Source organism: Choristoneura fumiferana, chromosome 25 (genome assembly GCF_025370935.1).
Source record: "Choristoneura fumiferana chromosome 25, NRCan_CFum_1, whole genome shotgun sequence".
In the NCBI taxonomy this organism is placed as follows: Eukaryota; Metazoa; Arthropoda; class Insecta; order Lepidoptera; family Tortricidae; genus Choristoneura; species Choristoneura fumiferana.
Genome location: NC_133496.1, coordinates 9,816,629 through 9,831,194, shown reverse-complemented (window position 1 = coordinate 9,831,194; position 14,566 = coordinate 9,816,629). Strand labels below are relative to the sequence as shown.

The 14,566-nt window shown below is 35.0% G+C and overlaps 1 protein-coding gene across 1 annotated transcript in view; it reads left to right on the top strand.

Moving 5' to 3' along the window:
- Positions 1 to 7,369: 7,369 nt before the first annotated feature.
- The window catches only part of Osi12 (DUF1676 domain-containing protein Osi12), a 21,440-nt gene continuing 14,243 nt past the window's right edge, over positions 7,370 to 14,566 (top strand). The window contains exons 1-2 of the mRNA XM_074107089.1: positions 7,370 to 7,897; positions 11,879 to 12,006. Of these exons, the coding sequence (XP_073963190.1) occupies positions 7,438 to 7,897; positions 11,879 to 12,006 (588 nt within the window). The 5' untranslated portion in view covers positions 7,370 to 7,437. The remainder of the gene's footprint in view (positions 7,898 to 11,878; positions 12,007 to 14,566) is intronic.

The window sequence follows — 14,566 nt, the reverse complement described above, 5'->3', positions numbered from 1 at the left end:
GTACGACTCCAGCGTTACAGCTAGTACTGATCTTCAGTTGCGATATTGGTAACTTTAAAAAGAACAATGCTCGAAATTCAAACTTCGAATTTTTTTAATTCGTGAAACCGACTTCGAGCCTTAATAATTTGCTCCTAAATACTAGGTTACCATAGCTTACAGCAAATAGCCCAATAACATTTAATTGATTGATTATAAAAGTACTTACAATTTGGATTGTACTCCTAAAGCTTCTTCGTCTGAAGTCTGGAGACTTATGATGTTCATGGCTGGAAGTGTGGATGTTATGTACTGCCAAGTAGATTAAGGTGATTCAACAAAGTGCCGTGCAAAATGCTCTGATGAATGCGACGTTGGTAAGACCCAGCTAATTCCGTACCGACTAGGATATAGCGCTTGGAGATCTGTGACTAAGTTGAGAATCCAGAATAATTTTAAGGATGGATTTTACAATGAGACCGGGAAAGTCCTATTTGTCGGCGAGTAGGTAGATAAAATAAAACTGTAGCCAGCACAAAATTATAAGAAGTTGAAAATAACCTGAATGCCTGAAATCCTGATGGTACGGCCGTGCCGTTGTTTTGCTCATTTTGGAGCACATGCAGTGTATGGTTCTGTACTAATACATTACAGAAAACATTGAGAACGTAGTAATTAGGGTTCCGGAGCCAAAATGGCAAAAACGGAACCCTTATAGTTTCGCCATGTCTGTCTGTCTTTGCTCAGGGACTATCAATGCTAGAAAGCTGTAATTTTGCACTGATATATATGTAAATTATGCCGACAAAATGGTACAATAAAAAATCAAAATATTTTTTTTTTTAGGATACCTCCCATAGACGTAAAGTGGGGGTGATTTTTTTTTCTCATCGAACCCAGTGTGGTACATCGTTGGATAGGTCGTTTAAAACCATTACGGGTTTGCTAAGACGATTTTTCGATTCAGTGATATGTTTGCGAAATATTCAACTTTAAATTGCATTTTCATTAAAATCGAGCGTCCCCCGCCCCCCTCTAAAATCTAAACTAGTGGGTGGAAAAATTTGAAAAATTCAGGATGGTAGTAAGTATATCAAACTTTCGAAGAAAACTATAACGGTTAAGTTTGCTTGAGAATTATTAGTAGCTTAAGAGTAAATAGCAGCCTAAGGTATAAATTTACCTAAACTATGGAAGATTCCGTTTAAAATACGAAATCCTTAGAAAAATATTACTTAATTTTTTCGTAATGGATACGGAACCACATTTCAGGCGTGTCAGACACGCTCTTAGCCGGTTTTTTTAAAGACATTACCCATTAACTTGTAGAACTTAATTAGATGTACTATTTTTTTCTTTCTTTTTTTTAGATTTTACTGTCGTGATTTTTTTCACGTATTTAAAAAGCAACTTGACACTAATAAAAAAATTGTAGTTATAGCTTAAATTTTACAAGCAGATTTCTGAATCGAGTAATACTTTTTGCAAGCCTGTAATATTTTCGTGAAAAAAAAAACGCTTTTCTGTCATTTACACCATGTGATGCAGAATGTTTTAAGCTACATAATTAGTATTAATAACTCAAAAGTGTATTTTTTTTGAGATAGCGCATTTTGGCTTAAGAGGGCAGTATATTTTAAAAGCCTTATGTCATCTCTTTATTTACTAATAAAAATACGATAGTAAAATAAATAAATAAATTATCATAGGACACTTGACATCAATTGACCTAGTCCCAAACTAAGCAAAGCTTGTACTATGGATACTAGGCAACGGATAAACATACTTAAGCATATAGATAAATACATATACTACATACACATATACTTAAATACATTTTAAACATCCAAGACCCGAGAACTAACATTCGTTTTATTCATACAAATATCTGCCCCAGCCTTTTATGATAATAATAAAGATTATTTGGACAAAACAAAAAGAGACAAAATTACATATCTACCACATACATACAATTTATCAGTGAGTTGGTAAAACAGGCCCAATATTGTTTATTTGAAAAATAAAGATACTTTTATAGTAGCGGTTGAGGCCTTAACTTACTTGTGGACATATTTAGGCCAAGATGATGATGATGATGAGGATAAAATTTCAAATAGCATTTTCCATCATTGAAATAAACCTGGAATAGTCTAGTCACTAGTTTCAGGGTTTCCCGCATTATGAATTCATTGTCGTTAAGGACTTTGTTGAGTTTTACCAACGACGCATGCATCAAAACACTTTGCTGAATCATAATCTTCCTCGTTAGTATATAACAGCCAGAGTTTCAGCCAGAACATCACAAGTTTCCAGACTTCCACGAAGATTCCAATTAGTAACAGAAACGCTTCGGTTGTATATTATATTATTAAAAAAGTATTATAAAATAAATAAATAAAGAGAGCTGAATTCTCATGGCACTTTTTGATCTACCATAGTGACTTATCACTTATCGACTTCCGATAAAAATAAATATATCGATACACAACATAATAGGTACTAAGGAAGATTAAAAGTAGAGAGGTAAACAATTAGCGGCCTCAAGTTAAAGAGCGATCTCTTCCAATTAACTTTGGAGAAGGTGAAAATGTGAAATAGACATATACAATGAAGAATGAATAGATAAAAAAATATTATTTAATAATTTCAGTTCAGTTTTTTTTTTCAATTTCATATTGGAACTCTGTTGTTATGTTAACTAGTGTTCCATTAACGTCTCTATAAAAGAACTACCTAGATGTTTTTTTTTCATATTTTCCGGCTTTAAACTACTTCTTAATTCAGTAAAATATCCATTTGTATGCGGAAAAAAACGCTCTACAAACATGATAATTTTACAGCAATCTAATTTAAAGTATAATATATCGATATTATTTAGGTAGAATCAGTAAGAAACGACAGATCAAAAATGCCATGAAAATTCCGCTCTCTGGTACTCTCAAACATTCAGAATTATAAAAGGCATTAGTAGAACTATTGGCATCAGTTTAAAAAAAATGTTCACGAAGTCATGACGGAAATATTTTAATTAGTCAGTCATTACACTTCATAACGTAGCATTAAGTGTGGAACGGCGGGAGCGTCAACAACCTATATTTATACCCGACTGCCCGAAGGAGGGTTATGTTTTTCGAGCGTATGTATGTAAGTATGTATGTATGTAGGTATGTATGTCCATTTCTTTGGTCCTCGCTGCAGCCTAAGTGGCTGGACGGATTGTAACATATTATGAGGTATCATTAAATTCGTCATAACTGTCGGAGTGACATAGGGTAATATAATATTTTAATATAGCGTCTGCGAAAAAAATATGGCGAAGGTATTAAAAAATATATTTTTGTATTGTAACAATATGGGAATCAAATGAAAGCTAATAATTAGCCCATTCTAAATATATATGGGTTATAATACTTTTTATCTACTTTTTTCACAGAAATATCAAAAAAGTATAAAATAAAAATCATAAAATTTATAAAATCAAAAAACCCGACTGCCTTTAAAACTAAAAGAAAGAAAATAAGTCTAGTGGTCTAGAACTCTGTCAAGAAGCTCATTTATGGTTCAACAGTCGGGACCCATTACCAAGATTTTTTGAGCTGGTTACGATTTGAATGGGTCCTGACTGTTGAACCTTAAATAAGCTTCTTGACAGAGTTCTAGACCACTAGACTTATTTTATTCATTTTAGTTTTATAAGGCAGTCGGGGTTTTTTATTTTATAATTATGAAGCACATATGTGCGTGACTTTAGTATGGAGACATTTATTATGAACTAGCTGTTACCCGCGACTCCATCCGCGTAAATTTCGGTTTTCACTGTCCCGCGGGACAACGCAACTTTCCGGGATAAAACTATCCTATGACCTTCCCCGAGACTCAAACTCTCTGTAAACATATCTCTAAATCGGTCTCTGTAAACAAACTAATAAACAAACAGACTTACAAACTTTCGCATTTATTATATTAATCCGAAGTGGGATGAAGGATTTCGGAAGGTTCCACAACTCTGAGCCAAATGGAACTCTTAGGACTAATTTCGTTTGCTTATGAATTTGTATAATAGTTTTTTTTATTTATTTAAGGAGAACCAACAGCTAAAAACACAATATATGTAGTAGGAATAGCAACACAGAGCCAATTACAGAATCCCACAGATAGATCGATTTATAAGCAATAATTATTTGACACTAAATACGCCAATCATAGCAGCGAGTGGAAACTTAACAGAGTTTATCCGTCGCTTTGAATCGCTCATTTTAGACCTTGAGACCTAAAATAATGTATGACTTTTACCGTAGTTCCTACGTCCACCCAGCATGGATTTGGAACTTCACACGCACCATTGAATCGCTTCGCAGGTTTTTGCATGTTTCTTCACAATTCAGATGTGTAAGCCAAAATTTGGACTCGCGATCCTCTGCTTGAAAAGCCTGAGGTCAACCCACTAGGCCACCATGACTTTTTGTCCTTACATACTCAAAAATGTATCGAGGTATTGGATTACTGAAAACTTCAGACACCCAAAAATATTTTTTTCATTTTGAGTTAGATTGAATTTACTTTCGAATGCCTTCATTATTTTAAAAGATATTCGTGTTTTGAACATGAAACTACCGTGAGACTCACTCATAATAATAATAATAATAATAAAGCCATTTATTCCATATTTCTTAATTTTGTTTTTTACATTTTTAAATGTTAGAAAAAAATTTAAACCTTAAAAAAGAAAGATTGCTATACAATACCTTAAATTTATTGTTAGTCTTAGTCTATTGAAATATGGACCCCTGTTTGGGTAAAGGCCTCCTCCAACTCACTCATATTAAATGATATTATAACGGATAACTCACGTCTTAAACCGAGTTTAGCTCGACATGTTTCGGGCTATTTCGTAGCCCTTCCTCTCAGGAGCACGCGACTCGGCGGCCGCAACACGCACACGCAGCCGCCGAGTCGCGCCGAGTCGAGCCGTTTATGCTGCAAATTTCCGCAAATTTTCGAAACTCGCAAGGGAATCAAAACCTACCGGGTACTTCCCGTGAACTCAGAATCTTGAAATTTGCTATGAAGGTAGCTATTATAACACAACCAACTAGAAAAGTCTGAAAATCTTGATTTTTTATGTCTGTCTGTAAATATCAAGTCGAATATAATCTGACCCCATACTGCGTACATTTTGCTTAAGAGTAGGGCTCTGCATACACTGGATGTTTTAAATCACTCGGAAAAAGCGAAAAATATCTTCAAGACACTATTCCCGTTTACTTACATACCTATACATATGTACGGAACCCTCGGTGCGCGAGTCCGACTCGCACTTGCCCGGTTTTTTTTATCTTCTTTCAAAATCTCAGCCCGTACTCGTCTTACTGCAGGGCTCAGGCTTCTTTTCGAAATAAGAGGGGGTGAGCCAAGTTCCCACGCGGGCCCAGTGCGGAATGGGAACTACTCCATTGACTTTCTTCTCCGATATGTTCAGGTTTCCCCACGTAGAGATCCGAGCCTGGGCTAGGACCCACGACTTTGCTTGAGTGGCAATAGGTCAAATGATTTAGATGGGTTCCGTAAATTGGCAAAAATGGAACCCTTTTACCTTGTTGTCTGTCTGTCTGTCAGGTCTCCTAAAGCAATGAAGAAATTAGATCAAGTCCACGCAATCAAAAGATTTTAGTCATTAAAGCAGCTAAGTATTTCTAATAGTTAAGCACTAACATAACCTAACCAACAAAAACTTGGAAAACCCCCGACTTAGACACTTCAAAGTTCAATATCTAAATAGCGGTTAAACCAATTTTGATGAAACATGTCTAAGAATCATCGCTATAAAACCTGATTTCAATTAAAAAACCGCATTCAAATCGGTCTATCCGTTTAAGAGCTACGGTGCACAGACAAACACACAGACAAACAGACAGACACACATAGCGGTCAAACTTATAACACCCCATTGCATCGGGGGTTAAAAATGACTGAAACAGTAATTCACCTCACGGTAAACGATTAAATTTTCTAACCCTACACCATGCAAATGACCCTAAATCTTATAAAAGTAGGTAGGTAGACGATTTGTATTTGTAAACTTGAACTTTAAATTGGTTGTATAACCTCCCCTTAAAAATTGTGGTTTACCAAACCAATACCGAATCATTTGTGCCGAACTTACTGGCGTCACTGAAAATCAGCGTCGGGAAATCATCTTCAGATCTTTTCGCGACACATAGCTGAGTGGCGGCCATTTTTGCTGGTAGGAATAGGCATGGATGTGTAAATTTCAGTGTTTCTGTATGTGTATCTATTTTTATCAGCCAATAAAACATACTTATTCTTATTCTTATTCTTATAACTTCACAGGTTAATTAAGTTTACTTTCATTTTCTTTTCTTTCTCCGCCATTATGACCCGCAAGACGCTCTAGGCAAGGGGCGTGATAGTATAAGATAGCACTTGTAGCCCCTTTATCGCTCGAAGCAATACTATCTCTCACACAGGCTGTCACTGTCAAAGCAAAGGTCAAATTAAAAAGCTGCCTAAGCAATTAAAATCAACTCCTGGGAGTTAGGGACAAGGAGCCGAGTTTTTTAAGCTGGTGAGAGTCCTTCACTGTCTAGGGCCTAGACATTAAGCCCTACCATCCCAGTCGTCCATAATAGGTTATTCCCAACTGCACACCCCATCTCCTTTCCAAGCACCTTATACAAAATTTAAAACCAAAAACAAATAAATAAAAACAAAAACCAAATGTCTTTGGGCCTTAAGCGACAGAACCCCAAAAACAAAGCGATAGAAACCGGCCAAGCGCGAGCAAAATTCGAAAAAAATTGAAGCATACAAAAATAAATTTGCAAATCATCTTGTGTCTTATTTCTTGGCAAATTTTATTGTTTTAAGTTAGAGTTCAGCTCCTTTTAAATTATGATTCTTTCAGTTTTGGTTTTAAAATACAATTATCGTAAGGTTGTTATTGCGTGTTGTAGGTACTTTATTTTTTTTCACAGCTAAGAGGGTATTAATTTCAACAACCACTTGTTTCTGAGAAAATGAGCCGTGACAGACAAATAAACAGACTTATGAATAAGTATAGAATTTTTATCCAAAAATAAAAACGGTTTAATCGAAGTTTAATGTTGTTTTGCACATGATTCTATAAGTTTGTCAAAAGTGTCATGATCACATCAAAACAATGGAGCATTTTTCTCAACTTGCCACCTCCGTCCCTAAGTACCTCCCTTCTACAAACCAACACTTACAAACAATTTTCCATTTCGCTACACACCCACACACCAGCAAATGCTAACGGTGGGAACACACGGGTGGTGAACGGCGCGATGCCTCTAAAACCGCGAACAAACGCCGAGGCTTCATTCATAGTTCTGCCGTTGTGCATTCGCCCTAGTCCCCGATCTCAGAGGCACAATTCTTTTTGTAACTTACATAGCCTATAAATACTCGCGGCGCCTTATGTTCTTAAACAGTCTTTTTTTACCTACCGTACCGCGTGGTTCATTCAAAATGTACGCAAAAGTGGTTGTTTTGGCGGTAGCCGTCGCGGTAGTTCACTCAGCACCGAGAGAGGATATGGGAGTAAAGAGCATGATGAGGATTTACGAAGAGTGCCAAAGAACAGATGGGATCGTCCCTTGCTTGAAAAAGAAGGCTATTTTGTTCTTCGATCGAGTAGCAAGGATGGAAGCTATTCCTGTCGTAGATGGAATTGAGGTTGTAAAGACGTCAGAACCTGAAGTGGCTCCTATTAGTGAAAAGGATATAGAAGCGACACTGCCAAGGAATCTACAGGATAAGGATGAAACGCTGACAACGATGCTGTGGGACAGGATTGCGTCCTTTGCCAACTCGAGGACCATTCAGTTGTCTCTACCCAAAATGACAGGACAGGAGTTAAACAAGGGCGTTGAAGAAGGTAACGTGTTTTATGTAAATATTTTTGACGAGAATCTGGCGATATTTCGAAGATTAAAAACCAACACTAACCCCATGTTTCACCATCCATGGAATAAATTTATCTGACGGATAAACGTGATGCCATCTCTGTTTGTTTTGTTCGAATAGACGGAGACGGCATCACATTTATCCGTAAAATAAAATTAGTCAGTGGGTTGTGAAACAGTCCCTAAATCTAATTAATATAATTCAGAACGCCATCCGCAAAACGATAGTTTTTTTTTCAGGAATACTATAAATCAAACCTAACAAATCTCCTTGACATGTTGTCGAAAAAAACTAAAATTGGGAATATCGATAATAATATAATATATGTATCATCCACTTTCATGAGACTAAATAATAGTACAAGAAAGTTGTTTGAATGTATTTAGCTCTCAAAAACACGACAAGACAAAATAAAAGCAGCTTTTTAAAAATTGTTCTTTCACTTAACTATAATATAAATAGCAATATGTTTAGGAACTGAAATAGCTAGTATTTCCACTATGTTTCCCCGTTTCCTTCCTACAAACAAAGTACTACTTATAAACGTTTTTAATTAGGTAGACGCCTTCGGAACCGCAATTGCATGATTGATTGATTACTGCAAATAAATCGTCAGATAATCGTACGCAGTGGAGCGGTTAATGAGTAATGACTAATTAACATTAAGTGGCTTTGTAATATTCTCAATCTGATAAAGTTAAGTTTTGTGATTTTTTAACAGCATTAACTAATAAATTATATCAGAAAATTAACCCTTTACCAGGCCCCTAACAACTCGCGTGTCTTCATACGTTATTTTATATACTGTTACAACCGTATTGAACGCCTTGTAAAAAATGCATTTACGAAAGTCGGAGATGTTCCTTTAAACCAGAAATAAAAATGTGAGTCACGGTTATCCCATCGCCTGTCTAAGTAATTAACTGTCATACTCGATTTTGTCTTATTATATTCTTGATCAGGCGAAGGATATATTCCTCCCACATCTTTTTCTTCAGGGAAAGTCTTTTAAAGGAGATTTTATAGCTATGTACATGAATTCGCTCTAGGTTGAACACAAAAACAGTTTTATTACTTACGTGAGTTTTTATGATATGACAAGATAATTTACCGGGCCATGGGAAGAATAGCTCCCGCACAGTTAAACTCTAATAAGGCCATGGGATAATGTCAACCCACATCCTAATTCTGGTCATACACAAGAATGCATGAAATTTAGCAATGTTTACGATTACATTACCTTTCAACACTCAAAATCTACAAAATATCAAAAAATTGTTCGACCTATGTACTTCTGTTTCATAGAAATTAAGGAAAGTGTTCGAATTTCACCGTAGTTTACTGAAATTAGAGTTCAATTGAATTTAAACGGCTGCCAAAGATATATTACGCGATTTAGAAGCGTTTTGTGAATGAAGATCATAAAATACTATTTTCAGGGATTGACAAAATATTTTGTAGGAGGTTTGGAGTTAAAACCTGACTACGGTAACCGATATAAGATGTGGGAGGAATATATCCCTTCGCCTGGTAAAGGGTTAAAATATTGTCCTTCTGGACTTCCTTCATACACAAAAATATTACGTTTCACTTGCATGCAATTTACAAAGCAAATTCGCATGCCTATTTTTGCAAGCTTTTTTTTAACTTTCAACGTATGTAAGTAATCATTTATGTTTTCAAAATGCGCAAACCATTGTTCAACCATTTCCTGGTGGTTATGTGAGATTCTGCTGGTCCAGCCAGGATCGCCTCTGCAGGATAAAACTCTTAAACGGTTAATGACATCCGCTTCAAGCTAGCGTACGGATATGTAGTAGTTTTGATGACAATTCAAGTACAGTCGTTAAAAAGTACATTCAGCAAAAAAGCTTGTATTCAAAATTAAATATTAAACATAAACTTATTTCAATCTTTTTGAGTGGTTAAGCTTAAACACATGTGATTTACTGGTTACGGCACTTTCTACTTACTTACTGCCAAACATCTTAAAAATAGCTTTTATTCTTGTCATTTTCATATACAAAGGAAAATTTCTGCCCCATTACATAGCCATTTAAATAATAGACCATCTCAAGCAACGTCAAAGAAAACCTCAAATGACAAAATTGTTGTAGCAAAATGTCGTGGTCATTGCTGCGTTTATGGTCATTGTAACCATCTACAATAATATTTTTCTAATGACTGTCATAAAGGAAACTTACACGATGCTTAAATCTGACTACAATATATATTATTATAAAGGTGTAAAATTATGTCTTATAATCTCACTTATAGTGATGGACTTATGGTTTTAATTTCAGCTTAAAAATACAAAGCTTAACGTTTTAACGTCCTTCAATAATTATCCAGAATTTAAGTTAAGGTATTCGATTATTCATAAACTTCTTCGGGAGCAGTAGAAAAATTAACTATGAGAAACAAAGTGAAAGTGTTAATACTTTTAGTAACAATCACGGATTCGTGAAGTCTGCTTTAGTTGGTCATGAAGCTAAGGCTAATTTGGCCTTTCCAATTGATGATGTATCTTGTTCCCAGCGAACTATAATTATGTTCATTATAGACGTTGATATTCCACATTTACACGGAATGTCATGAACATGTTACTAAATTAATTTATTTTTAAGAAAAATATCGTTAGTGATATTTTATAGTCAATGAAGCAAGTATTTGCATTTTGACAAAATCGTAGTTAATCAGTCAAATTGTACTTGCATCTTTTAATGTCTTTATTTTTCTATGACTATCTACACGTAATACTAAATTATAATACCGAATTATACATCAGTCTCTTTTAAGTTATAGTGATTTGGATAGATATTTAACTAAATGTAAACAAAACAACAACAATTGGTGTCTTAAACTATTTAAACATTTACATTTCCGTAATACGATAATTAAAATGTGTAAAATCCTTGAATTTACCAAATCTGGCAGCTGAAGTTTGTTTACATTTAGTTCTGAACATGAAACTACCGTGAGATTCACTCATATTAAATATAATGACCCGGATAACTCACGTCTTAAATCCCGAAGACGAAGGGCTACGGATTAGCCCGAAACATGTCGAGCTAAACTCGATTTAAGACGTGAGTTATCCGGGTCATTATATTTAATACATTTAGTTCATAAAATACCTATCCAAACCAAGTATAATTAACTCTTGACAGAGTGGTCACGGTTGTCGAATAAAGCTCGTGTATTGAACTATTATAATTCTTGAGAAATAGTATAGTGGTCTCCCATTGCCTTCTATACCAGAGAACTGGATTCCAAAGTTAGTAGATGGCAAAAGAGACCAATGTCGTGAGCAGCAGACATCTTCAAGAGTGAGCTCTTATATCAGGTTCATTAGTCACCTCCAACACGCCAATACATCAGACATACATCAGTAATGAATACTAAAAAAAATAAGCAACAGTAGTTTTACTGCCGTTACAGTAATAACCAAGGAAAAGAAATGTTTCCTATAGAATAAATATGCTAATTCATGTCGGTATGCTCTAGCATGTTGGTTCGATAAAGTTTGAAGCGTCATTTATTTACCAGTCTTGTTCATTTCAAACTAATTTAGTTTATACAAAGAATTAGTGCAGGCAATTCTTTTGTATGGTCAGCCGGATAAATATACAATCTAGGGCTCTTCAAGGCTAGAGTGAATAGGATGTTACTGAATCAGTGAGATACACCTTTGGCCTCATCTGCACTTAACATCAGGTGAGATAGGGGTCAATCACGGTCAGTTTAATGTAAAAAAAGAAACATATACGAACAAAACCAGATGTTAAAATTGTAATTACGCAATGTTGTATGATGAAAAACAAGCTTGCCATCAGATCTACTAAGATCTTATGACATTTTGTCAAAATTTCATGATAATTTCTGGACATACTAATGGGAGCAACATCAATGGATTTCCATATTTTCTAATACGTTCGCGTGCTTTTTCCAGGACGAGGAAAGATGAAGAAAATGATGGGCATGATGGCGATGGGATTCGCGATGAAGATGGCGGCTATGATGCCGGTTGCCATCGCTGGCCTCTTCCTCCTTGCGGGCAAAGCCCTCATAGTATCAAAGGTATGAACAATGAAAAAAAAACTTTTTTGTAGGAACATGAAATACCTACACTAAGTGACAATTAGCACTGTCTTATTGATTCATGTTATGTTACACAGAATCATAATCGCAAAGTAAATATGACAGAAGACAATTTAAACACATGAATCACGACAATCAATTTTAATGATAGCATTTTGAGTCTTTCTTAAATTTTCTTTGATCATTATAACCTCTTTTACAACGCATTACAAATCTCTGTAGGTATGATAAAATTATCAAACATAGTAATTTAAATGAAGATTTAGGCAGGCTTTAACGCATTATGAAGTAGTTAAAAGAGAAACAGTTAACACACTTGCAAATCAAGCAACTTGCGGCAATTAAAACGGAATAGTCAGCGTTTTCGGACAATTTTGCAACAAAATCGATAATTGACGTACTTAAACTGCTATATTACTAGCTTTCACGAAGTTTTCAATGCATGAGTTCCCATGATCAAAGATGACACAAACAAAAAGACACTTTCATTTTCCATGGCTGTGTCAACGGGACCCTAAATAGACAATGATGAACAATTAGCTTTTCAAACACAGTTAAAAAATACAAGCATTACCAAAAGAAATGCAACGACGTCGTTCATTCCGCCCGGATTGCTACCACCATCTTGCTCGCTAATCCTGCCGTGAAGCAGCAGTGCTTGCACTGTTGTGTTTCGGCGTGGAGAGTAAGACAGCCGGTGAAATAACTGGCACTTGAGGTATTCCATCTTAAGGCCTCTAGGTTGGCAACGCATCTGCAATACCCTGGTGTTGCAGTTGTCTATGGGCGTGGTGATCTCTTACCATCAGGAGACCCACTTGCTCGTTTGCCATCCAGTCGAATAAAAAAATTAAATAAAAATAAAATTAAAAAATTGTAATCCCCTATTTGTATTATTAAGTTGACAGTAATAATAGAGGCAAAACTTTGCATTTCAAACATATTTCTCACCAAACCTAAGTTATCTTGGCGTACTCATCTAAGAGAAAATGAAGGCATTTATGTAAAAAAGTAATTGAGGTCTAATTGCAAAGTAATGAATTATTCTAACCTTCATCTATTGTGTGCTATGGTTCACGACGATACGTGGGAATCATACCATCAGCTCTCTTTGATTAATGTCGAGATAGGCGACTTGTATAGCGTAAGTGAAATCGTCAGCCCTTTGTAAATTGTGGATTCAGAATTCAGTTCACTTTCATCCGTTGATTTTGAATTACATTCTTCATAAGCGTAGTTTGGATCATAGCTTTAAAAGGTGTGAAATACTATAATGGACTACCTCATTATTATTTTTATTTTATGCAAACTGTTACTTTAAATTTTTAGTCGCTTATCAACTTAATATGAAAGCACAATAAAATTCATACCGTATTTGCTACGGTACTTACTGAAAGTTTTCGAGAGCTTTCAAGTTTATTTTACGTAACTATTTTGATATTATAACTTTCTTTAGCACTGCCTACGCAATTAGAAATGGCACGACTTTAATTGAAGCTGTAATCTGAGAACTAAGTGTAATACATGAGCAATTATCATGAAGATTAACTGCTGATATTTAAATCTACGTCATTTTACTTTTAAGAACCTTCTCTTTTTATTTATATAATTAAGTGCTATTACAATTATTAATCTCCCTTTTATTTTAACTAATTATTTACTTTTGATCTCACTGCGACTATATTACATTCCATATAATGATGTCTGTAAAAAACCATAAACACTTTTTTTTCAACGATCGGATGGCCAAGTGGTTAGAGAACCTGACTACGAAGCTTGAGGTCCCAGCTTCGATTCCCAGCCGGGGCAGATATTTGTGCGAATATTTGTTCTCGGGTCTAAAATGTTTAATATGTATTTATATACTTATATAAATACATATTAAACATCCAAAACCCGAGAATGTTTCTTTATCCATTGCCTAGTATCCATAGTACTTGCTTAGTTTGGGTCTAAGTCAATTGGTGTCAAGTTTCCCATGATATTTATTTTATTTTTTATTATTTACTTTCTTTGCGTTTACATTAAACAATACTTGACACGCTTAACATTGATTAAATTATTCTAAGATCATACCTGTCAACTTAACTCGGTTAAGATTAAATATTATAGTATGATACAAATAAAAATACAACGTACGCTCCTCTGTAATTCAAAGGTGGTAAAGCCACCTGGCAGGCAACAAATGTTATTTTACAAAGCACTTGGATTTTAGTTAGGAGCACTTGACATAGTTGAAGACGATAATAGCGCAGCCGCGAGATATGTTGTATTATACCTTATAAATTGCGGTTAAAGTCAAGGCAATAGTTAAGTAAAGTTAGCAAATACGTAACTATGAAGTGAATAAAAATAAACATTTATTCGACAAAACAGTCAAATTATGTTTTTTTTATTAAACAACCATTGGAGTGTAAATTATCTTCAAATGTTGCAAGTCGAATTTCACTCACTTTTTGTAATAGGATTGACTTGAATTTTGGTACGGATATGTAGATAGGATGCAATGCAAGAACAATTATGAGTATTTAAAAAAAAA